General features: G+C 42.4%; 1 protein-coding gene across 1 annotated transcript in view; it reads right to left on the bottom strand.

Annotated features, from left to right (window-relative positions):
* Positions 1 to 17,223: 17,223 nt before the first annotated feature.
* ENPP6 (ectonucleotide pyrophosphatase/phosphodiesterase 6) overlaps positions 17,224 to 27,551 on the bottom strand; it is a 63,466-nt gene continuing 53,138 nt past the window's right edge. Inside the window, exons 6-8 of the mRNA XM_075197128.1 lie at positions 25,285 to 25,422; positions 25,085 to 25,208; positions 17,224 to 17,879 (exon numbers count right to left, since the gene is read on the bottom strand). Of these exons, the coding sequence (XP_075053229.1) occupies positions 17,674 to 17,879; positions 25,085 to 25,208; positions 25,285 to 25,422 (468 nt within the window). The 3' untranslated portion in view covers positions 17,224 to 17,673. The remainder of the gene's footprint in view (positions 17,880 to 25,084; positions 25,209 to 25,284; positions 25,423 to 27,551) is intronic.

Here is a 27,551-nt window from a genome sequence, read left to right as displayed (position 1 = left end):
TCCGACCGTTGCCTTGGCAACGGTCGGGAGTTGGAAGGAAATGACGTCCCGGTCGTCATGGTGAAGGCCGGGACGTTGGGACCGACAGGAAGCGAGCCGCGGCGGCTGTGAGTACCGCCGCGGCTCGTGACACTACAACTAGTAACACTGATGTTGGTGGAGCTGTGACCACAGTGGAACTCTTCCATGTATGGTTGACTTGCCTGGTAATTGCTCCTAGTTTAATCCTTGACTCTATGCTTGGAACCCTGATCTTGAAAGATCCATGGATATTGCAAAAAACTCAGTAAACACTCGGAAAAGCTTGTCTCTCACATTGTTGCAGACACTAAATATGTTCTAGCTAGGATTTGGTAGTATCCTCTACCGCCCTCCTTGCCGGAACTTAAAAACTACATTTGGCATGCTGTGACAGTCATATTATCTCCATGACAAAGGGCATGTTTTGGGCAGGTCTGGATTCCATGGTAATTTAGAGAAAGTGGCCGTATGGAAAAAGTAAGTGAATGGAATTTGTTTTAAATTGAAGGCAGCAGGAGAAGCGACGGTATGGCATACCACCGTATGCTAGCTCACTTTGACCACTTATTATATCCCTTTATTGTATATTTTCATTATTCACTCATCTCCAGGATAAATGTAACACCCCCTCAAACCCCTCAGTGCAATGCCTCCATCCAAGTCTTCTAAGATGTTATCTGTGTGAATGTAGATACCTTGCTTTACTAAAGGATGGCTTGGCAGACCCCATTGAATCCACACAGTCCTCTCAGGGATAACACAACAGAGCATATCTGTAAAAACAATCCTTTGACCATTTAATAAAAAGGAAGGGTGATTGGAAAAAATAAATTTAAATCTAGCAGGTGGAACACTATAAACAGGTGTAACACATACAATGCAATAGATAGTTTAATCTCCAATACTACTTTCAATCACAACTAGTCTGCACCTCTTAATCCCCTCCTCTAAGAGACACGTCTTGCAAACAAAATGTATGTACCTACAGACTTACCTCTTTGACAGGGAAAGGATAGGACAGTGCCTTCAAGACCTAGGGATTGTAGTGTTTGTATGAGGAGAGAGTGAATGCTAGCATAAAATTCTTTATCATAACCTGAGCAAAGAATATCAATAACACCACATTCACTCTTGCAACTGTTCTCTTATTCTCTCTATCTAAAGCGGGTAATACAGTCCCATTTATAACATTGGGGACCAATGGTGCACTTGTCTCATAACCTGGGTTATGTAAACGTCTTTAGTGAATATGGCTGCAGTGATTTGTTTCACACTTATCCATGAATGAGGTAGCTCAGTGTCGCTGTAAAGATGAACATATTACCTAGATTGCTCTAATTTTTCCAGTCCCTCCCTGTCCGAATCCCCTCCAAAACGTTTAGATTTTTACAACACATTAACACCTCCTTTATTTGGACCAAAAGAATTAAACTTAAAATCCTCAATAGTCCTTTCCAGGATGGTGGACTCGGGGAACTTGACTTCAGGAGATGTTATCAAGCGACTCAGCTTGCCCAATGTGCCCAATGGAATGCAGCTAAGCCACCATAACTTTGGGTCAGAATAGAGGCAGACAATAATAAACTTCCCACACTATCCTCCGTATAATGTCTGTCCCCCGCACACTGTCCCTCTTTATCACAAACACACAAAATAATAGCGTTTTCACTTTCAATCTGGGACTGCATTAATAAACTTTATTCAACGGCTCCTGATTTTTCTCCTCTGATACTTATTTTTGGGAACCCTGCCTTCACCCCCGGCCTTACCTTTACATTCTCCGTTCCGTGGCTGGCACGGTCCAGGTAAGAAGAAATGATACAAAATTACATATACAAATACATAGATCATCCAAAATATGGATAGTAAGAAAAGTGTCCAGGATATAGTCTATAGGTAGGCAATTGTCCTTGATAGTCTTATAAAATCATAAATCGATTCAGACGTGGCGTTTTAGACATTCTAGTCAGATAAAACTAGATTAACAGATTATGACTCATCAGCAGCACTCTCTAGCCAATTCTAGCCTATTCTGATTGGTTGATTGAGTATTGACCCCTCCAGTCAATAATTAATTAATTAGTGTTGCAACTATATTATACCAAGTCATGGTCGTCTATTTGCATTACTTAATTTCCACTTGGGCTACTGTAGAAAATATGTTTTTGTTTTATTTTAAAGGATAAAGAACGGATTTAATTTTGCTTAATTGATGTAATTTAATTTTTTTACATAGTCTTTATTTAATCTATAATTTTAAACAAAGTGAACAGAGTCTTAGTTACGTTATTGGTAACAACATTTTGGTAACCAAATTCAACTTAACATTGACACAATGTCTTCTTTTTTCGAAAAAAGAAATTTGAGAACAAACAGACAAGACAAAAGAGAGGGTAGGAAAGTGGGAGAGGGGGTCGAGCATGGAGGAAAATTAAGGTCTCTTTTATTAGTGAATGGTTAAATGATGAACAAGCCGCACCTGGGAAGATTATGAAGAATGAAAAAATCTAAAATGTATAATTGAATCATATTCAGGAGTTAAGATATCATTTATATGTGAGAGATTCATTACATTCTACTCAAGGGAGCCATATAGTAGTGAGTTCAAAAAATTTGATCAATCGGTGTCTCAAACTCCATGATGTCCTTGGAAAGATTAAACACCATTTTCCAATATGTATCTAGTTTGGGGCAATCCCACCATATATGTAGAGGTACAAAAGTGTACACTTTTGCTTATCTTTTGCTCTCACAAAATATCATCTTCACCTGTATTATTACTGATAGCCACTAGAGGGAGATGCTGCAAAAGAAAAGAGCAAACAACTGGCCTTATCAGAAACATGATGTTACAAACATGTTATTAAAACCAGCAAAAAATGTAGTGTAACATTTATTAAATTAACATGAAATTGATAAATGGTGCAATATTTTTTTAAGTTTTTATTAAATACCATATTTATTGATTATTATGATGATTAATAGATGCTCAAAATGTCAAAATAACACGAACTGGGGGGTGTGGTCTAGACGCCATCTCGGGAGGTTGGGATCTTTCTGAGCTCCGTTCCAACTCCCAATTAGTGCAGCTAAAAAGAGATTTACCCCTCCAGGCACAAAATTGGCTCATCAGATTGGCAAGAAACAGGCTCCAGGCTGTGTCCCCTCTACTTGTGTGCTGCCGGATAGCCCGTCTCCCGAGACCGCAACGCCACGTGGCTTACCTGGGCTGCCGAGTGCTGGCGGGACTCCCACATCTTGCCTGGACAGGCAAAAACTTCCAGACTCCTCGGCGGGACCTCCGCGATCTGCGGCCTGGTCCCGGCCTCGCAGCCGCGGCTGAAATTTCCCTGGGAGGTATGTGTGGCCCGACTTATGGTTTTCGGAAGTAGACTTCCGGTTGGCGGTGGGAGGCTGAAAGTTGGAGAGAGGTGGAGAGGCGCCGTCCCGAGCGTTCCCAGCAGCGTATACATCCAGGGTCAAGAGGTCTAACTACCCATAAGGCTTACTATCGCCCTGCTGTGAGGATCCCTACTGACAGGAACGAGGCTCAACCTGCAGCCACCAATCAAGAGGGACCCTGTTAATTGCAAAACAGGTCACCCTTGCAGGTTCTCATTTGGTAATGTGATAACAGACCCCAATCCTGTGACCTGTCGCCCCCAAGTAGCACGCGCAGAGGTGCATCAAATTAAATTCATATTGCTCAGCCAAAGCCTAGCCACAGATATCAGAGACTTTCTTTCTGCTGCAGATTCACTATCCAGTTCAAGGATCAATAACTGCATCAGGATGATACCTGTTGCCTCTGAGGTCCAGTGGCTATGTGGATGCTGAGGATTCTCTGGCAACTCCTGTAATGCTGGTGCAAGCACACCCCATGTATTCCTGTACCTGACATGGCTGTCTAGACCTCAAATGGGGGGACAGGTCTAGTGATGACTAATCTATATGCTATAGTACTGATGAAGAAAAACAGTTTTTGTAACCTGCCAAAGACAACGGTCAGAGGCCCAGATGGGCAAGGATAAAAAAGGTTCCACCAAGAAAGCTTCTAAACAACCTGCGGCTACACCTCAGCGCTCGAATCTACGTGCCTTTCTGAAATCTTCATCTGGATTTGAAGTAAGCGACATGGCGGCATCCACTAGCCACTCGCGGGAATCTACACACGATTCCCCAGTAGCCATCTCCCAGGCCGCTGGAGCTTCTCCCACCAAAGATCAGCTAGAACTATCCCAGATCATGGGCATGCTCTGGACGTTGCCAAAAAAACAAGAGGTCCCCTCCAAAAAGGACTTTGAGACGTTGGAGACCAGACTGAAGGAGGTGGTCCGCCATGAGGTGGCTACTCTTCAATCAGACCTGGCACACCTGGGGCACAGGCTGGTGGCTCTAGAGGAGAGCAAAGAGGCAGAGGAAAGCCGATTTACTACTCTCGAAACCACGGTGTTGGCCCAGGGAAAGCCTTTACAGTGGATGCACTACAATATGTATGACATGGACAATCGTGGCCGCAGAATTAACCTGAGGATAAGGGGCCTACCTGAGGATGTTCTTATACAAGGTCTGGTGGACGCCCTTACGAAAATATTTAACGAAGTACTAGAGATAACACCAGAGAATGTCATTACCTTTGATAGAGCACACAGGGCATTGCGCCCACGAGGGGCCCCTTCAGAAAGACCTAGGGATGTCATCTGCCGCTTACATTACTTCACACAAAAGAATGAGATTTTGCGGAAGCTGCGTCGTCTGGATGGTCTCCAATATAATGGCCAAGAGATCCATCTCTTCCAGGACTTATCCTGGCACACGCTTCAGCAAAGGCGGATGTTAAAGCCCCTTACAGAAGAACTACGGAAGAATAACATGAAGTATCGCTGGGGCTTCCATTTTCAGCTGCAGGTGGTTCATGAAGGCAAATCAGCTGTTCTGGTGGAACCAGCAGGTCTTTCGGACTTTTGCTCATCATTAGGCATCCCAATGGTCACACTCCCAGAATGGCAAGAGTCTTTCTCACGTCTGACACTGATGGATGCCCCTCAAGGGGTGGAAAGGTTTTGACAAGTTGGCAGGACGAAGAAGGCACCTCAAAAGCGCCAAAATCAGCCAAACCAAGAGAGCACATGATCAACTAACAACGGTCTCAAGAGACTTGATATTGCAGGGAGGCGACTCAAAAAGGCATATGTCGCTGCCGGTCTTCCGCTATTACACATGGGACACAGTAGAGTTGCCTTGCAGATAAGCTATTTGCTCTTCATGTTCCTTTGTCTCTCCCTCCCTATTGCACTACTCCTCTCTTCTTCTCCCCCTCCCGGTACTTGTTTCCACAGGTGGACAGGGTTCGACTGTCAAGAGAATGGTCGTAAAGCCTCTGAAAGGAAGGATCAGTTTCCTGTGGTCTGTGTGGAATGGATCTTTCCGTGTCTTTTCATTGTTTTACCGCTGAGGGGTCGGGGGGTGGGGAGGGGGCCACTCCCTGAGGCCAGTCGTTAGTCAAAACATCTGTAAAGTTAGGTTAGTTAAAAGCATAGCCAATGTTTTGTTCACCTGTATCAGTTTCGGATATGTTAGGTTACATAGTATTCCTGTAATAAGTTGAAATAGCAGCACAGAAGAAGTCTATTACAAAGTTGTCACTGACATTGTATCCCCCCAGTACCCCCTGAACCGCAAGAGTTTTTCAGAGGCCAGAGGGATATTTGGTCCCTCTTGTTTCCCCGGAGCGGTTTGTTATTTCTGTTTAAAGTACCAAAAGGTTATTTTCAAATGTTACCACTATCTGCATTTTCTCTCCCCATGTCCCTCTTTCCCAACCCCCTCTTTAACTCCTCCCACCCTATCTCACTTCCATTGTTTTGGGCCACATGGAAACACATTCCACAAAACAGTAGCTCTACCAGCATGTATTCCTTTCACACAATAGATGACAAGGGATAAACTTAAATGTATGACCCTTAACGTTAAGGGTCTCAATATAGCAGAGAAGAGATCTAGATTAATAAGGGATCTCATAGCAGCAAAAATAGATGTGGCTTTTCTGCAAGAGACACATTTTAAGCTGGGTGCGGAACCGCGCCTTCGTAGCCAACAATACCCACACAGTTTCACCTGCAACAATCCTGATGGCAAGACACTAGGGGTAGCTATTCTTCTTTCCAGATGACTACAGATTAAAGATATAGTAACTCACAAGTTGCAAGCGGGTAGGGGTCTAGCTTTGACCTGTAAAATTTTCGACCAGCCCTTTACCTTGGTGACCCTATACGTGCCTAATCATAATCAACCTATTTTCCTAGAAGCCATTCTGGACAAAGTGGATCCGTTGAGGGAAGGTATTCTCGTGCTAGGAGGAGACTTCAACTGGGTGCTTCATCCTGCCGTCGATGCCTCTTCCGGGTTGACCAGGTACTCTGGTAAACTTTACCGCAAGGTGAGACGTACCATGCATGGACACCAGCTGGTCGACACATGGAGATTCAAACACCCTACAGAAAGAGATTATACTTTCTTATCCCACCCCCACAATATATACTCACGATTAGACTACTTTTTCTTATCACACAACCACCTAGACCTGGTAAGGGAAGCAACAATAGGCCAAGTCAGATGGTCGGACCATGCCCCAGTATACTTATCTCTTTCACTACCACAACCTGCCCATAAAACATTTACTTTGGAGGTTAAATGAGCTCCTGATTCAGGAGAACTACAGTAAAACACAAATTGAGACAGCACTGGACGACTATATACTACTTAACGACACCCCCGACATATCAAAAATCTCATTATGGGAGGCCCATAAATGCGTTATTAGGGGAAAGATGATTCAATTAGGTACATTTATGAAAAAAGAAAAGATAGCCTACCGAGATCTACTGTTGGAAAAAATCAAATCCCTTGAAATGAGGCACAAAGTCTCTAAAGAATCAGAAAACCTGGCTGAATTGGTGGAGGTGAGAAAGACCCTCAATAGGCTGATGTTGGGTAAGATACAGCTGGACTATCGCAAGTGCCAAAATAAATTCTTCCAGTGGGGTGATAAACCCGGAAAGCTTTTGGCCCGAGCCCTTCGAGCTCAGAGAGCTAAGCTGCATATATCACACATCAAATCAGACACCGGGAAACTCTGCATCACCTCCTCAGACATAGCTAGAACGTTCCACACATATTACTCAAATCTTTATAACCTTAATAAGAAGATATCGCTGGCGGAACGCTCTGCTAAACAGGAGCGCATAGCGAGCTACCTTGAGAGGGTTCAATTTCCCAAACTAGACACAGACGCCATACAATTGCTGGAGGCCCCTTTCACCCCCGAGGAACTAGAGGAAGCAATAAAAGCAACACCCTCAGGGAAGAGTCCTGGTCCAGACGGTTTTACAATATCCTATTATAAAATAGCACGAACTACTACAATTATCAAGAATTGGAATGTGCGGATTGAAGCTAGTGGCTCTAGTTTGCAGTTCACAATAGTCTGTTTTCACACACAATTTAAATCAGTTTAATTTAATGAAAAGTGTTTTAAACAGTAGTTTAAGTTATTTTCATTCAAACAGCAAATTTTTTAGTTTGCATTTATCTTTAAAATATCTCCAAGGTTCGTCTTGTGCCATTAGAAACAGTTAAAATGTGAAAATAAAGTCAATTATGTTTGCCAGTTTCCACATGTGAGTACCGACTCGAACATCCTCAAGTCAGTTCACAAAAGTGCTACCGATTCAATCAAATGCCATTTAACTTAATGAACTTTCTCAAATGTAGCTTTCTTTTAATCTAGAATTCTAGAAATTCTGGTGAATATTCACATTTTTGTACCACTTCAACGAACTGGTTCGAGAAACTATTTGTGTTTGATTCAAGCATCACTAATGATGATAATGGTCATGATAAGGTTGATCTGGTAAAAGACTACTCATCGCCCTTTAAATATACAATACATACAAAATATAGACATAATGACATTACATGTCAGCAGCATCACTGCCAAAACATAAATCAGTCATACTTTATAGCACAATAAAGACATAGAGTATGACATCCTACACTATACATCAAGTACTGCACTATTCATTTATCAGTTAGACAAGACAACTGTTTCAACAAAGAGCAATGGGTGTGAGGGGGGAGGTAGGTGAAGGGGGTCTATACATAAGCCTGGAGCTTTATTGATATACAGGTGTGTATATATAGGGGAAAGGTGCATAAATAGGGAAAACATTATTTTTATTTTATTATTTCAACAAAGTGTAAGCGGTGTGATGGAGAAATATAGCGGAAATCACAGGCCCATGGCTGTATTGAAATACAGATGCATATAGAGAGGAGAGGTGTTTAGTACTCTGCTTCTTCCTCAGGACTGTCCATGATGGAATAGTGTGAATCAACGTTTCTGGATAGAAATCTTCTTCTTGTTCAATACAAGGCAACTCCTGGCAAGTCATAAAGTGTCCTTAACACATTTCTTAAGGTGCCAGGCCTCCTGGATTGCCCCATAAGTGTGAGTGCCAGGAGATAGTCCATAAAGTACTGACTAGTACGACAGGCAGATCCTGGGCATACTGTCTCTGAGTTCATGTTACAGGCCATCCAACAATGCCTGTGCAGAACCACAGTCCCAAGAGAGGTGCTTAGATTTCGATTCACCAGACACCAAGCACAGTATCTATATCTGCACAGGTTATGGGAGTGCATGACGGTCAAACCCTCCTAGATAGTCATCCAAACATATTAGCTGGTGGTGGAGAAAGTGTGTGTGGCTATGTATGGTGTAAGCGCCATCAGGCCTCAGTAGTAATGCTGTCATTGGGCACAGGTGACAATGGAAGGCTGAGACATGAAAGATGAACCAGTCACTGTACAGATGTCAAGGCAGTCAGCTGCCAGCTCTGAGTAGCTTTGTGCCCAACAGTTGTCTTTGGCATCTTGCTTGCTGCTAGACACAGGGCCAAGTTACTTGTTCTTCATGTACACAGACGCTATGGAGGGAGGAGGCCACAGAGATCCCCAGAGGAGGAACAGAGGATCAAAACAACTCATTTAATACTTACTAATTAGTCATTACTTAAATTATAAATTTAAATTAATTGTCATTAATTAATGCCAGCCTACAAATGACTGCTTACCTTGTTAATGAAGTTCAGTCGTTACCTGCGGAAGAAGGAGAGAGAGAGACACCACATGGTGCAGATTGCACTGCACTTCTTCCTCCTCTTCTGTTAAATGTTCTTCATGACCCTATGTTTTGTGGAAGGGGTCATGTGTTGCAAAAACCGGCTACTCTGATCATATTCACACTTATTCTCTGCTTTATGGCATAGATCAGAGAATAAGGATGCAATTGAAGGCTAACCAGGCCGCTGTCTGTCTGCTGTCCATCACTGATTTATAGGCCCTGCATAGACACCTGGAATACCTACTATAATGTGCATTCATTATCACATCCTCCTCCACAAAATAAAATCTTATGTTCTTTAGTAGAGAAACCGAATTTCATACAGGACACCCCAGTACGCCCAAGTCATAGTTACAAAAGCTCCTTATGTTGCATTAATCAGTGTTCATGCCCGTAAAAATAAACATATCAGCTAAGAAATAGTCACATGACGTTACAGTAAAGAATGGGCGACCTCTACATTACTAAAACATAACACGGTGGGGATTTTTGGTTATCTTGGGTATAGAAAATAATATTAGGTGTATACCAGCTGTAAACTTGAGGGAGTTCTAGTAAAAGGAGTATCTGAATGTTTCAGTGAATTCCTAGAAAGCAGTAACTTGTTTTCTTTGCGTGTAATCTGCTTCAAAGGTCAATGTTCTGTTTATTTCCAGTTGATTGGATGCCTTATTCAAGGCTTGCTGGCTCTCTGGAAGGCCATTATTCAAAAATTCCTGTTATTTTGTAAAAGCCAATGTAATGTGTAACCAAATTGTATAACCTGACTATTTTTATCACTTGTTGGGAACTGTGGCTGTTTCCCATGGGTAATACACAGTACTAAGTGCACCAGCCTCAGAACATCATCAGATCATAATTACCTTTATCATGGACACCAACATGGGGCTGACTTGTCATTCCTAATTTACTACAACAAATTTTATTTAGCCAACATAACACTACCCATATGTCCGCAGCAGGCCCTGTCCTTGCCCATCACTTATAGATCGCAAAACATAGCTGTGGCAGCTTCCCCATATATTAATAAAACAAAATAATATACAAGCAAAGTAAGCAAAAACATAATTGAATTGTAAATAAAATATTCAAATGTTTTCATTCCTTTGTCTTAAAAGTTTTACATATGTATCACAAGGAATAATGCACCTTCTTCTGTAAAATATAAAAATATTGGAAGTCACCTTGGCATTTTATGACCTGAAACAAAGCATTTCACCTTCAATTTGTGTGTTTTTATATGACTTGTAGTATTTTTATATTTCATAGTAACTAATGAATTTAGTATTAAAAATAAAGCACAGTTGTCATTCTTTTTGTTCTGTCTACCTTCTTAGTGTTTAGCTATATAGACTTTGAGAAGTTTTAATTTCAGCATCTTCTAAAAATATCAAAACCAAATGTTGTTACTCCAGTGGTGAAGTAAGATGAACAGGGCCCTGGACTGTACCTACATTGCTTTATTCTTCAACAATTTTTGCAGTGTGGCAGGGCTCATTATACTGCTGAAAGAGGTCACTGACATCAGGGAAAACCATTGCCATGAAGGGGTGTACTTGGTCTGCAACAATGTTTAGGTAGATGTCAAAGCAACATCCACAGGAATGCCAGGACCCACGTTTTCCCAGCAAACAACTGCCCGCTTGCCTCCACCAGCTTGCCGTTTTCCCATTGTGGAATCTCATCTCTTCTCCAGGTACACGATGGACATGCACTCAGTCGTCCACTTGATGTAAAAGAAAAGGTCAGTTCAGTTCACCTTCTTCCATTGCTCCATGGTCCAATTCTGGCACTCACATGCCCATTGAAGGCGCTTTCGTAGGTGGACAGTGGTCAGTATGGGCATTCTGATCGATCTGCGACTATGTAACCACATACCCGGCAAGCTGGGATGCACTGTGTGTTCTGACACCTTTCTATCATAGCCAACATTTACTTTTGTGCTACAGTAGATTTTTTGTGGGATTGGGCCAGACGGACTAGCCTTTGCTTTCCACATGCATCCATGAGCCTTGGACGCCCATGACCCTGTCATTGGTTCACCGGTTGTCCTTACTTTGACCACTTTTGGTAGGTGCCAACCACTGCACACCGGGAACACTCCACAAAACCTGACGTTTTGGAGATGCTCTGACCGAGTCGTCTAGTTATCACAATTTGACCCTTGTCAAAGTCGCTCAGATCCTCTTGCTTGGCCACTTTTTTTGCATCCAACACATCAACTTTAAGAACTGACTGTTCACTTGCTGCCTAATATATTCCACCCTTCGACAGATGCCATTGTAACAGTATAATCAATGTTATTATTCACTCCACTTGTCATTGTTTTAAATGTTATTTATATGTTGCTTTTGTATATATACATATATATATACAAAATTATTCAGACGCTTGACCATTACACCAACAGGGACTGTAATGACATTGTATTCAAATACATATACTTTAGTATGGAGTTGGTTCCCCTTTTGCAGCTTACACTCTTCTTGAAAGGCTTTACACAAGATACTGGAGTGTTTCTGTGGGAATTTGTGCCCCTTCATTCTGTAGAGTATTTATGATGTCAGAATAATCTGTTTTGAAATCTGCGCTTCTCTGTTAGTGCGAGAGATAGTTGTGTTGCCTTCAGGAATAAAGAAAGGGATATTTATGAGGTCAGGCACTGATGTTGGACAACAAAGCCTGGCTCTCAGTCTCCATTTCAGTTCATGCCAAAGGGTTAGATGGGGTTGAAGTCAGGGCTCTGTGCGGGCCAGTCAAGTTCTTCCACACCGAACTCATCAAACCTTGTAGTTCTTGCTTTTTGCACTGGGGCAGTCATGTTGGAATAGAAAAGGGCCTTCCCCAAACTGTTGTCACAAAGCTGGACGCATAGCGTTGTCCAAAATTACTTTGTATGCTGAAGCATTAAGATTACCCTTCACTGGAGATAAGGGGCCTAGCCCAAACCCTGAAAAAAAAATGGGGCATGAAAGTTGGTGGAGGAGGGATAATGGTATGGGGCATATCATTATCCCTCCTCCACCAAACTTCGCAGTTGGCATAATGCAGTCAGACAGGTAATGTTCTTCCGGCATCCGTCAAACCCAGACTCGCCCATCTGACTGCCAAACAGAGAAGCGTGATTCTTCACTCCACAGAACACGTTTCCACTGCTCCACAGCAGGGTTGCCAAGAGGAATTCATGGCCCCGGTAGAGCAACTTTATGGGACCCCCTTATAGTTGAGCATAGCAATAAATTTTGCGCTGCCGCACAGAGACAGCACACCGTGGAAGTGGGTGTGGTCATACAATTAGGGGCGTGGCTGTGCATCATTGGGGCATGTCTAGCAGGTGAAAAGCACTAGGCCACCCTACTACAGAAAAAAAACAAGTATTGTTGTGTACATCATTGGCATTAGTGCGCAGTGCCTGCTCGTCGAAGCGTGACATATGTCACAGCAGTCCTGACTTTCAGGACAGCGGTACAGTGACCTCATAGTGCCTCTTAGTTGTGCCCACAAATTATGTCATGCCTCATAGTACCTAATAAATAATTATACATAATAAATTAATTGCATTTACATATAATAAATATTCCTATTTCCCACAACCATCACTGCCATTAAATAATTCATATTTACATTTAATAAAGAGACCTCATTCTTCCCAAACTCACCCCCACATTCAATTAATAGCCCCCAAACCACCCATCTTAAATTAATAGTCTCCACTATTAAATTGCCTCACCATCACCCAGGGCCGGATTAAGGGAATGGAGGCCCCTGGGCTAAGGGCGCCTCCATTCCCCCGTGAGGCCCCCATTGTGAGCCGCCCCCGTCCCCCATGAGGGCCCCCCCAAAGCGCTTACCTGTCAGTCCAGTCCTCTGTCCCCGGCGCGCTGTAAGCTCCTTACTGAGGAGATCTCGCGAGATCTCATCAGTAAGCAGAGTACTGAGCGCCGGGGACGGAGGACTGGACTGACAGTGCTCAGCAGCATTGATCGGGCTGGGGGCGCCCCCGCCCCCATCAATAATGCTGCTGCGGACTTTGAAGGGCCCCTGGATGCCCGAGGCCCCTGGGCTATAGCCCAGTTAGACCTCGGGTTAATCCGGCCCTGCCATCACCCCACAAACAAAATAGCACCCATTAATTAGCCGCCACCTACCTCACACACACTACATTGCCACAAGCCCCCTGTGCCATCACACATACTACATTGCCACAAGCCCCCTGTGCCATTATACACACACACTGCCACAAGCCCCTGTGCCATCCCCCTTCATCACTGTGCCATGCTCAGGGCCGGATTAACCATAGGGCTAACTGGGCTACAGCCCAGGGGCCTATGGCATCCAGGGGGCCCTTGAAAGTGCTCAGCAGCAGTATTCATCAGTCGGGGGCGGTGGCGCCCTCAGTTGAGCACTTTCACTGCGGTCCTTCCCTGGCGTGCTGTAGTCTCGTTACTGAGGAGATCTCGTGAGTCTCTCCTCAGTAAAGAGCAAACAGCGCGCCGGGGAAGGAGGTAAGGGGGGGGGGGGCGGTAAGCTCGGATCACGCTCACGGGGGGCCCTCACAGGGGAATGGAGGCCCCCTTAGCCCAGGGGCCTCCATTCCCTTAATCCTGCACTGGCCATGCTGCTCCCCCCCTTCATCACTCTGTTCCATTTTGCTTTCCCCCTTCATCTCTCTGTGCCATCCTGCTTTCCTCTTCTTGCCTCAGCTCCTCTACTTACCTTTGTATTGGTTTCTTTCATCTCTTCAGTCATTTTGCTGGCTCCTTTCTGCGCCGCTCATTGAATGTGTGGCACGATGACGTCACGTCCGAATGGAGCAGGGAGGAGGAGGGGAGCTGCGACGTGATGAGGTAAGGTTTTTATTTAATTCTTTTAGTAGTCGGCTACCCCCACCAAATAAGAGGGCGGAGCCACTCTGACTCTGTCACCCAGGACCCCCCCTTCCCCCGGGCAAAAAAAAGAGAAAAAGAACTAAGTAATAAGTAAGCCCAAGTTATTATTATCCCCCCCCCCCTCTCGGCGGCCCTGCTCCACAGTCTAGTGTCGGTGTGCTTCACACCACTCCATCTGACGCTTGGCATTGGTCTTGCTGATGTGAGGCTTGCATGCAGCTGCTCGGCCATGGAAACCCATTCCATTAAGCTCCCGCCGCCCATTTTTTGTGCTTACATTAATGCCAGTGGAAGTTTGGAACTCTTCAGCTATGGAATCAGCAGAGCGTTGGCGACTCTTGTGCATCAAGTGCCTTAGCAATCATTGAACCCGCTCTGTGATTTTACATGGTCTTCCACTTCATGGCTGAGTTGCTGCGGTTCCTAAATGCTTTCACTTTCTGATAAGATCACTTACAGTTGACCATGAAATATTAGGCAGGGATGGAATTTCACAAACCGTCTTATTGCAAAGGTGGCATCCTATCACATTACGATGCTTGAAGTCGCTCAGCTCTTCAGAACGACTCATTTTGTATCACAAATGTTTGCAAATGGAGACTGCATGGCTAGGAGCTTGATTTTATACATCACTGTCAAGGGTCTGATTGAAACACCTCAATTCAATAATTAACAGGGTGACCAAATACTTTTGTCCATAGTGTGTGTGTGTGTGTGTGTGTGTGTGTGTGTGTGTGTGTGTGTGTGTGTGTGTGTGTGTGTGTGTGTGTGTGTGTGTGTGTGTGGCACCACATGAGGTCAGCTGCACCATACAGTGGGCAAACAACAAGATAGTACAAGGTATTATCGTATTGGAGCACAATACAGTAAACAAATAACACTACAACTCTCAACACAGCTGCTGGGGTGCAAGGGACATATTCAGCACAGTTCAGAGCCCAATGAGAAGGTGGTGAGCAAAGGTTATAGGTAATGAGAACAGGAGGAAAAAGGGCCCTGCTCACAATAGCTTACAATCCAAAGGTAAAGGAGCAGTCAAACGGTTGACACATGGGGTGAGCCAATAAAATAGGATCTGAAGGCAAGAAGCAAGAGTGAGTAAGATGAAGGATGAAAAAGGGTGAGGTATACTTCATGGTGAAATGGTTAAGTGAAATACTGCTAGGCTTTTTGAAACAGGTGGATTTTCATTGACTGATTGAAACTATATAGGCTAGGGAATAGTTTGATCGAATGGGGGAGATCATGCCAGTGGTGGGGGCAGCACAGGAGAAATCTTGGATAAGGGTGTGAGATATGATTACCAGAGGGGAGGAAGGGTGACAGTCATTGGCCAACTGGAGAGGGCTAGTATAATGTCTCACTCAGAAGTAGATGGCTTTTAAAGGACGGGACTTATGAGTATTTTGCTACCATAATGAAACAGAGATATGAATGGTAATATTTAGGAGATATGAATGAAGACAAGTGTGGAATCCCCTTGTATTGGTTGGTCAGAGTAGAATTCACATACGGTACCTGTAATTATGCTTCAATAGACAAAAGAAAAAAATCCATCTTATATAAAAGAGAGATGTTAGTGGACAAACACAGCTGATTCACCAGTAAAAATTAAAAAGTGCACTAGTAAGTCAGCAGTAGATGCCTTCTGGGGGTATTGATCAGTAGTAGAGCATTCGACTGCAGATAGAAAGGGCCCTGGTTTGAATCCGGGTGCCCCGTCTCCTGTTTTAGTTGTGTAAAGATATCCAATTATGTGTTACAATTTCAGCTATATAGGCAACTCAAGGAAAAGCGGTACTTGTGCATTTTTAAAGGAATTGGGTAAATTTTAAGTGCAAAGGTTGTGGCTTAGAGCAGTGAAGGTGGACAGAAGAGGCAGTATAGCAAAGCCAAGAGCAGCTGTGAGGGTGTGGTTGTAGAGGGAGGCCACCTGTTTGACGCAGGACAGGGTGGATAGAGGGCATAGGAGATTTCAACGATGAGGCAAAAATAGAAGGATCAAGAATGCATCTAGAAAAGGTACAGTTGGGTGTGTGGAGGGGGCAGGAGATGAGTATTGAGTGAAGGAGAGGGAGACAGAGCACCTTGATGAAGGAAAACAAGGTCAAGGGAGTGACAGAGACAGTGGGTGGGGAAAGAGGTCCATTATGAGAGGTCAAAGGAGAAAGAATGGGCAAGTAGTTTGATGGATACAGGGTCTGTGGTGAAGTCACCTAGGATAAGGGAGGGTAGGTCTGAGGAGAGTTAGTGGGGAAGCCAGGCAGCAAAATTATCAAGAAATTGGAAAAAGTTAGACCAAGGGTGTGGCAGATGACTGAGACAAGCAGATGGATGGGAAGAAAAGACGAATAGAATGGAATTCAAAGGAGGAGCTCAGGGGAGATGACATGAAAGATACAACTGAGGAATAGGAGGATGCTCACCCTGCCGCATGGGCAGTTTTCAGGTCTGATGGAGTGAGTGAAAGAGAGGCCCCCAAAGGAGAGAGCAGACTGTGTGTAACTGACTGACGTGTACGTAACTAACTGACTGAATTAATATATTGTGACAGAAGTACAGAAAAAGTGGTAAATAGGAGATATGCAGTATATGCCCCAGGTTTCTGTCTTATGTGCTTTAAAACCCCAAGGAGATTGCTTGCGTTTTGGAAAGAGATTGTTTTCATCTGTAGGAAACACCAGTGTAAGGGTTATGAAGGGAGAGAGTGGGCGGGCATTCAGCTGGTCCATTCTGGGTCTTTCAACCTGCCAGACACTTGCTAGCTAATTGCATCTGTGTGGTGTAGATAAAAGGCTGTGAGGCTGTTCCCTCAAACTCTCACTGGGGAACAGGTTAGATGCCTGCTGAGAGACAATGCAATTTGTTACTAGTAAGGTCTGTTATATAGTGTGTGTGTGTGTGTGTGTGTATGTGTGTGCGTGTGCGTGTGCGTGTGCGTGTGTGTGTGTCATTAGGTCCTTTCACTTTAAAGAGAGTATTCTATGTTTTGTAAGTTAGAGCCGCATATGCTAATACTTTTGTTTATGTTGTGTTTATTTTTGGAGCTGCTAAATAAAACTAGCTGCTATTGCTTGAACAGAGGCACTGGACTGGTGTGATACTGTTTGGCTGATGCATAGGAAGTGCAGCCATTTACCCCAGGAAATGACAAACCTTACCCGATCTTGCAACAACATATCTATATATATCCCCAGCACAAATACAAATACGTCATTGAAGAGATTAAGAGGATGGGAGATATCCTAAATACAAGCAGAACTGAGACACTCTTTCTGGAGCTGTAAGTTGATTGAAACCATGAATACATTGAATATATATTGAAATCATGATCATGTAATAACCCAATGAGAGGTGTTAACCACAACCTTCCTTTTGTAATGTGGATGTTTATTTTCCTTTTATTCTATCACAATTTATTTAGGTTATCATTTTAAATGTTTTCTTATTGTGAAACAAATGATGCAATTTTACATTTGACTAAAAAAATATGAAAAAATATGTAAAATAAAATATTTTATATGAAGGGTAAAGGGTCTAGAAAAGTCCTTATTATTAAATTTTAGAAAAATAAAATGGCTAAACCCATAGTGCTACAACTGTGAAGAGAAGTGATATCAATGAATAACTGTCCAGGATAACCAGCTGTGCTGTGCTTCTTAACATACATTCCACCCGGGACCATGATCCATTGTTGGGCTGTGGCTCCATGCCTAGAACTTTGCACATTACATTGTAAACGTCCACTGCCCTGATTGGAGCCGCTCTGTAGTTCACTTTAAAATCTGGAGAAGAAGAAGAGAAAAGTTGTTTGAAGTATTGCCATGTGTGTACTCTTGATTTCCAGTTAGTCTTTAAAGGTACACTACACTTCTTATATTACAATTGATTTGTTGCATAAAGGATTCGAGAGAAAAAATACTTACTTGATTACTTAAAAACAAATCTGTATTTGCTATAGGTGATGATCAGTAGGTAATCATGGAGTACCTACTGAGCTTCTTCCACCAATGGTGGTGATGCAGCTCTAGGATTGTCACCGATATCTATGGTGGTGCAGCTGTATTGTCCATTATTTCCCACAAGCTGGGTTTCGGTTATTGTGAGCTTTCAGCAGTGAGAGGGTGGGTTTACTCAATGCTCCTAGAAATTTGACTGTTAAATAGGTGATGACCGGCTAAGTTTATAACCACTATAATTATAATAAGAAATCAAGTAAATGGGGGAAATTCAATTAGCTGTTAGAGGTCACTTTGTGTCTCCAGAACAGTCTGCAGGAAAGACAATTCTCATTTACTTTTTAAAAGGATAAACAAGGAATGTGGAGGTGCGTTGAATGAAATCTACTTACTTACAAGTCATATAAAACAGCAATACATGTTTGTGATTTAATTCACAGTATTGGTTTAGGGGGGCTCACAGGAAATCTGTGTTTAACCATGGGTTAAACCCTGAGAGGGGGAGACCAGGTTATTCTTTGATTTTCTGTTTATCTCTAAATTTTTGTTCTACCCATGATGTATTTATCTATAGAAAGATCCAGCTGTGTGTTCTTAGCAGCAGATTATAATGTCCAATACCAATTTATGACCCTGGTTGTAAAGTGAGTCTCTCATTAAGGTTATACCAATATCCATTAATAATACCCAACAGCTGACACGCCACATTCCTTCTGGTTCTGTGATATCTCAGGATATCTCTACTGGGTGACAGGAAGCTGAGCATCTGGGCTAAGCTTGAATGAAAGAAAATAAGGACACAGGAAAATGTCATTTTGTCAGCTATCAAACTTGCAGGATTCACATCTGATATGTAAATGAAGGGAGACTAATGACCTGTTGTGTGGAAGCTATATCATCGTTGTAGGACATTTTTATAAGAAATTAGGCCACTATGAAGAATCCTTGAACAGAAATTTGTTTTGAATAGACGGGTGTAAAAGTTAATTTGCAGTTACACAAGTTTTCTGGTTCTGACATCACAGAGGAAGATTGGCGGGCATCTGAAGTATGTTTAAAATGTCCTTTAAAACTAAAAGATTTGTTCACTTTTCGAGAGTCAATTTCATATTGAGAAGTGTTCTAGCACATTCATGCTCTCCCAGCAAACAAAAACCTAATAAATTCTGTTGTGTAATCCTTTATATTTCACAAGAAACTATTGTGTGATTCTTTGTATGTCAATTTTGTTAATTGTTTTGTATCTTAAACATTGGGATTTATTCCCCATATTCAACCACACTTACTAAGTAACTCTGTGTTCTTGCAAAGCTAATTCGACACACAAATTTTTATTAGAACACTACATAGAAAAATAGGAGATCATTTGGTTTATGATAACTCTGAATAAAGTAAGTTGTGATCGATTAGTTTAGATAAAGTAGGGATAATCAAAGGCTTCCTAAGAGTGTCAGCTCTTGAATCCAAACTGTGGTGGTTGTGGCATGATTGGTAAGGCAAATGGTATTATGTGAGAGACAAAGAGTTTTAATTATTTCAAAAGGACAAGGTGGTTGTTATTTTTTTACTCTGTCACACACACGTCACACAGGCTCAGATGAGTGCTGGATTGTGAAAGTATTTTTTTTATTTTTAAATCTGGAAAAATGAGACTTGCTTTTATTCTAAGACATTATGCTCTCCTTTGTACCTGACTGCATTACCATATTACTACACAACATAATAATGTGTTAAAATGTGTTTTGTTTTTCCCTTATTAGACTATTAGTCTATAGTTATGTCATTTCTGCACAGAATACAAACAAGTACGCCTAATTCTTGCGTATTCTACGCTTCAGTCAGTTGTACATGGACACTGGCAAGTCTGGTATACGTACTACAATTTAGGAGTTGCTCATACTGCAAGATGCATCCAACTCTACACCACTGTTCCTGCACACTTCTTTTCCAAAGGCGCATAAGCCCGCCTCTAAGTGAGCCTCATAGACATCATCTAGAATAACATCCTCTAGGGATATCTACAGTGATTATAAGCAGGGCCGCCGAGATGGTGGGGGGGGTGCGGGGGGGGGGGGGGGTTTGGCGGCGTGTATACAAATACTCACACATGATCGCGGTGCTGGCGTCCCTCTTCCCCTCTGTTTGCAATGAATGTCGGGCGTGACGTCATCACGTCACGCCCGACATTCAGTGAAGAGCCGAACACAGAAGAAGGCAGAAGACAGAAAAGAAAGATGAAAGAAAGCAATACAGAGGTAAGTGAAAAAGGAGAAACGCAGAGAGGCACAGGGGGTTGAAGAAAGGGGAGGCAAAGGCAGCATAGCACAGGGGGTTGAAGAAAGGGAGGGCAAAGGCAACATGGCACATGGGGATGAAGAAAGGGGGGGCAAAGGCAGCATGGCACAGGGGGTTGAAGAAAGGGGGGGCAAGGGCAACATGGCACAGGGGGATGAAGAAAGGAGGGACAAATGCAGCATGGCACAGGGGGTTGAAGAACGGGGGGGGTAAAAGCAGCATGGCACAGGGGGTTGAAGAACGGGGGGGTAAAAGCAGCATGGCACAGGGGCATGAAGAAAGGGGAGGGCAAAGGCAGCATGACACAGGGGAATGGAGGAGCAAAGGCAGAATGGCACAGGGGCATGAAGAAAGGGGAGGCAAAGGCAGCATGGCACAGGGGGATGAAGAAAGGGGCAAAGGCAGCATGGAGGGCGCAATGCGATCATAAGGGGACATAGATTGGTGATGATGAAGGGGCAGAGTAATGTGTGTGTGATGGTACAGGGAGCTTTTGGCAATGTAGTGTGTGTGAGGTAGATGGTGGCTAATTAATGGTTGCTATTTTGTTTGCAGGGTAATGGGGAATACTATTTTAATGTTGGGGCTGGAGGAAGGCCTAATTATTAATCATGGGTGCTATTGATTTAACGGAGGGGCTAGTTGTAATTTTCTAAATGTAGCCATTTTTTCCCAAATAGGGTCCCCCAACATTCCAGGATCCAGACAAGCCGCAACTAAAGAAACCTGCAGCCACATGGGGTGAAAGTGAGAAGAACAGGTAGAAGAGAGCAGGAGAATGTGTGAAATGTTGTGATTCTAGTGGGACAATGTCAATTTTTGGTGAGTGTTCTGCCCAATGTAAGGTACAGGCCAAGACTGTGAACTCTCTGTGTACACACTGCATTCTTTCTGTACTACACTGTGGTGCTAGATGTCTTGAAAGTCGGGAGTGCTTGGACATATGTCACGCTCTGGTGAATTCAGGGCCTAGCGCTTTACCCCCACCAGCCATGCCCCAATTATTCATAGCCACGCCCCCAATTGTATGACCACACCTACTCCCAACTTTACTGCAACATGCGCACTTCCAAATTTTTCAACATGCGCATCTATAAGGGTGCCCCATGAAGTTGTTGTACCGGGGCCCTGAATTCCTCTTGGCAGCCCTGACTATAAGAAATGCATTTTTTCACTCTATTTTCTTACATCATCGAATCAAATGGATTTATTCATAAATCTTTACGACTAATCAATACAAAATCTTAAGTTTTAAACAAAAATGAAAATAAAATTTTTAAAAAAAGACAATGCAGCAGATTCTCCCTCATTTTCCCTCAAGTTTTATCGTAGTAATGGCAAAAATGCGTGGCTGCGAAGTTCCTCAGAACATTGCGGCCAATTAAATCTGCCCCAACATGTCTTCTTCTATCTATGTCTTTATATCTCTTGCTTTAAAGTTGATTTGTAGTTTTCAATGTTAACTACATTTTTTTCTTTTAGCTAAGCCTCCTTTTTAATATAGGTTATACAAAATAGTAAATAGTTGCAAAATGCCCCTGTATAATATATACATAAAACATAGTGCACCCATATAATAAATAAATAAAGCATAATGAACACGTATAATAAGTAATTCATAAGAAATATAATATAACATAATATCCTCAATTCTATGAAGGAAAATGCAATTATTGAAGAACTGTGGACTTTCTTCTGTGCTACCCTCCCCCAAATCTTAACAAACACTCTAAAAAATTAATCTCACATATCCTGGGCAGTGGTGGAACTACCATTGGTGCAGCCGGGGCGGTGCACCGGGGCCCAAGGAGATAATGGGGCCCACAGCACGGGGTACTAGTGAGCTGGTTCCTCCTCTGGTCTTGGGATATGTTTAAATAGTTAGGAAATGGAAGAAATCTCTTTCTCCCCTTTCACAGGAACTCAAAAATTATATTTGGCATGTAGCAGACATTGAGAAGGTAACATACCATCTTCACAACAGGAAACATGTGTTTCAGCAGGTCTATGACTTTCTATAGAGTCAATCTCAACCACACTCTTGTTTGAACATGAACATTATACCTAGGACTAGGCTATCTAGACATATTCTTGTGGTTCCTCCTCAATACTATTATTATTCCTTAGTCACTGCAATATCTGGCAATCTGTGACTCTCTGACATACAATCCTAAAATAAAAATAAGCCATCCCTTATTTACAGCTCATATTATATGCCTTTAACACCAAACCAGTTTCATTAAAATAACTTACAGAATTGCCATAAATATTAATTAAAACTGAAGTATTTAATATAACAGATGCAGTAAGTCACAGATGTTTAAAAATTGTCAGTGTTTTACTTTGGTATAAATTACTATCCCTCCCTATTGTATAGGGGTCACTAGGATGCTGACTGAATTGTACTTAGGTCAACAGAATGTTTTGCATACAGCCCACTAGAAGGCACTCTGATTTGCATAGAGGTCACTAGAATGCACTCTGTTTTGTACAGAGGTAATTAGAATGCTATCTTGATTGCACAAATGTTTCTAGAATGCTCCCTGTATTGCACAGAAGGCACTAGAATGCTGTCTATGTACCAAATGGATGTTATTGGAATATACAGTGGCTTTGTAAAAGTATCCTTCTACTAACATACAAGGCCATCAACAAAATTGCATCAGCATACATCTCACTTGTCTCAAAATATCTCCCAACTCGACACCTCCATTCTGCACAAGATCTGCATCTCTCTTCCACTCTCATCACTTCCTCCCATTCTTGGTTACAGGACTTTTGCGGGCTGCACCCACTTTATGGAATTCATTCCCTCGCACTACAAGACTTTCCTCTAGTCTTCAAGCGTTCTCTGAAAACCCACCTCTTCAGACAAGCTTATAATATTCCTCTACCACCCTCTTAATCATCATCATCAATTTATATAGCGCCACTAATTCAGTAGCACTGTACAGAGAACTCACTCACGTCAGTCCCTGCCTCATTGGAGCTTACAGTCTAAATTCGCCAACATACACACAGATGAGGGTTAATTTAATAGCAGCCAATTAACCTACTATTATGTTTTTGGAGTGTGGGAGGAAACCAGAGCATCCGGAGGAAACCCACGCAAACACGGGGAGAACATACAAACGCCACACAGATAAGGCCATGGTCAGGAATCGAACTCATGACCCCAGTGCTGAGAAGCAGAAGTGCTAACCACTAAACCACCGTGCTAATCTCCCTAGGTTACCCTATTACCACCCTATACACAGCTAACACAAGACAACAACCCTCTGACCAACATAGTTATGTGACTGAGCATACAGCTGACTAAATACTTTGTAACCTTTGCATTCTAGCTGGACAAATATTCAATATGATGTAGCATTTACCCTTATGTATCAAACCATTGTCCCATAAATTGTAAGCTTGCGCGCAGCATTGTTTTATTACTGTTTGTATTGTTTGAATTATAAAGCGCTAAGGAATCTGCTGGCACTATATAAATAAATGATGTGTTGTTGCAGAGTAAATTAAATGTACACTGTGTGTTCACAATGTATATATTGGTAGGCAAGTGTTTTGCAATGATTTCTGAAAATTTAAAAAGTAACTTGTCCAAACAGAGTGACCCGTATGTCTGTATGATTTACTCCATAGAAGAACTTGCAAAACTAATTTCCTGGAGACAATCGTTGAGAGGAAGCATAGTTTAATTTGGTGACAAAATATATGTAGATTAGTATTGAGCTAACTAGAGACCTATTATGCGTAGGGCCGTACTTGGACTAAAAATTTGCCCTGACATCACTAGTGCCGACAGAGATGAATCTGAAAAAAATGTCAATCAGTGACAGCAGGGCTGAGTTAGAATGAAGGTCCATCGACCCTGTGCCCATCGACCCTTCTGGCATTTGTCAGGAGGGCCAGGTGGGCAGTCCAGGCTTAATCAAGTGTATTGAGACCACTTGCTAAATTCAATATCATTTGGTCTCATCTTTACCTTTTATCTTTTGTCAACTTATTAATTTATACAGGGAATAGGTTTGTGTGGATAATTTAAAGTGAAAGCCATTGTTTCAAGATTGTGATATCTACATAGTGTCTATGTTAGGCTAGGTACACAGTACAGAAATTTTCTCCCGATGTGTCATCTATAATGATTTTACCAACGAATGATTAAATAAAATAAAGTCCCGATCAGCATGCAGATTCATGCATACACATGATACACATTTTTACAAGGTTTACCTTCAGATCTGTGCTCTTCATCTGTCATGACCATCGACTAAAAAGATCATGACTCTAAACTCTATGGAGATCTGGTCATGAGTGCATACACACTACAGAACTGAAACATTGTTCAATCGTTGAACGAGATTTTCAAGTCAGTTTGAAAATCTAGATAAACAATTTCATGTGCTTTGGAACAATAATTGTTCATCGTTCCAGGGTACACACTACTGTGATATCGGACCAATCAAACGTTTATGGTCTGATTGGTCCGATAATCTTCTGAAAACACTGTAGTGTGTACACAGCCTTAGGAAGCTATTACCATGTATGAATATCCCATTCCTGTGTCACTAAATTATGTGATGTGTGCAATACTCAAGCGGAGATGGAATCTCATTGCAATGAGTCCATGAGAGAGCCAATTATGCCATTTTTTATAGTTACAAGGATATAAATCTGCCCCGTATGTTGACTTGGTGGGATAGTTCAGATCTGTATTTTTTTTTAATATTTACCTGGACCAGATGCTAAAAAGAATCCTCTCATATCCATCAGCTCATTGTCGTAGCCATGCCACCCATGCTGCCAGCCTTGATTGGGCTTTGTGCCATTGTTCCAGAATGGAAGTTTTTCTTTACTCTAGGTGAAACCATATAGATCAGGGCTTTGTCAATATACTACTTTGGAAGTTAAATCATGTAAAAGTTAATTTTACCTCAGTTATGAACCAGCCTTGTTCAGCAACCAGTGTTAAAGGGGGCACAAATTTTCCTTTCTTGTAATAAAAGCGGTCTGGAATTCTGTCCTTTTCATAAACATTCATGTGCTGTACATCTTTCAATTGGTCGTACACCTGCAAAACACTGCTGTTCTTTTGAAATGTAACATGATATTGTAACATAATACAGTAATAAGACGTTTCTTAACTTGGTTCCTTATCACATGAAACACTATAACAAACTGAAATGATAACTCATTTCCATACAATCATTTACTGTTCTCTTTTTCTATATCTGTCCTGTTCACTCCTGTGGCATAAAAAACAACAGGCTGAAATGCAACATGTGTTTTTCTGGGTACAAGCGTATCTGGATCATCCATTAGGCAACCTAGGTTCCCAGCTATTGTCCTGTGGGGTCTGAGGAGTCTGGGTTACCCAACCTGTTTTTGTGTTTTGTATTTTTGACAAACAGGGGTGGGAAACTTTATATTCTTCACCCCTCTGTCTTACTCCCTGCTCCTCTCCCTACAGTGTTCTTGTCCCCTACCCCCTCTTGTCACTCTGTGTTTCCTGTCAGTCTCCCCCCTCACCTTTAGACTGTAAGCTCCCTCGAGCAGGGCTCTCTTTCCTTGTGTCCACTCCTCGTTTTCCTTTGCCCTTAGCCCCCCTCCCCTTCTTTCCATTTCGTCTCTTGACCCCTTCCCCCCAGCTTTCCTCTTCTCCATCTCTGCCCTGATCCTGTTAGTGTTGTCCACTCTATTTGGCACACGGCACAGCCCCATCCCTTTATTCACTGCCCCACCTCTCTCCTTCCCTTCCTATCTGTACATTACAATTCACTTTTACCTCTTTGCCCTATGTACTTCTTTCTGCTTATTGGTACTTGTTTATACATATTGCTCTTTATCTATATTTATTACACTTCATTTTCTGCACTTTGTTTTGTACTACCTTGTATGCCATGTTTTGTCACCCTGTATTGTTTCACTAAGCTCTATGTATGACGTTGCGGATCCATAGTAGTGCCTTACAAATAAAAGAGAACAATAATAAAGATAATATTTCTTTTCAAGTGCTCACATGAGTTACAAGCCCATGGGGTTTTGAATTCCAAAGTCTTATGACAGATATGGCAATATCCATTTCCACTGCATAAACATATTGAGCCTAATATACCATATTGTTGGGTAATTGTCTCCATCTCTTAAAATATATGTCCTGGTTAAATTACAAAAGTACATAATTGATACCAATGTTATCTGTTACCCAGTGTTAATTGTTTTGCTTAATGTAGTAGTATACATCAAGAGGAAGGGACATCCTTTAACAAATTGACATATTTTGAGCGCCTTGTGCCTTATGCCACATTAATGTCACCAGGTCTTAGTGAACTGACAGGCTGCATCTCATGTACTGTAGTTGTAACTGGTTTCTAATGCTGGCCATGCACATAGTGATATCACTGGCAGTTTTGTCATTTTGTCCCAATATCATCTTTCTCGATCATGTCCAAGAATTCATCCTGCAGATGACCACTACAGGGATGTGTGTGCAGTCATCTTCCATCAGACCTCCTAGTAATCCATCAATTCTAACATTATTGTCCACTTTTGGCAACTCACATGTGTGGCCAAGTTATAAACGTGGAGCAGGACCAAGCACTTTGTGATTAGTGTAAGTATGAATGCTCAAAGTTTTTTAAATAAATATGCACCTAACCAAGGGGTGTAGCAGATGTGGCTTAGTGGTTAGCACTTCTGCCTCACAGCACTGGGATTATGAGTTAGATTCCTAAACATGGCCTTATCTGTGTGGAGTTTATACGTTCTCCCTGTGTTTGCATGGGCTTCCTCCAGGTGCTGCGGCTTCCTCCCACACGCCAAACACATACTAGTAGGTTGATTGGTTGCTATTAAATTGACCTTAGTCTTTCTCTGTCTGTGTGTGTGTAGGGAATATAGACTGTAAGCTCCAAAGGGGCAGGGACTGATGTGAGCGAGTTCTCTGTACAGCGCGGTTGAATTAGTTGTGCTAAATAAATAGCTGCTGCTGCTATGTTGCCTAGGGCCTCATGGGGTCTTAATCAGACTCAGGAAACAAGTTACCATCTTCTACAGACAATGAAAAGGAGTCAAGTTATAACGTATCTCCCAACCATCCCTATTTTCTCAAGACTCTCCCATTGATCAGCATGAGAAAGGGTTGTTACCCTGTGAGGATGCAGGCATGGTTAGGACAGACTTGGGCGTTGGTTTGTAAGG

The sequence above is a fragment of the Mixophyes fleayi genome, chromosome 1 (assembly GCF_038048845.1).
Source record: "Mixophyes fleayi isolate aMixFle1 chromosome 1, aMixFle1.hap1, whole genome shotgun sequence".
In the NCBI taxonomy this organism is placed as follows: domain Eukaryota; kingdom Metazoa; phylum Chordata; class Amphibia; order Anura; family Limnodynastidae; genus Mixophyes; species Mixophyes fleayi.
This window is presented reverse-complemented; position numbering and strand designations above follow the sequence as displayed.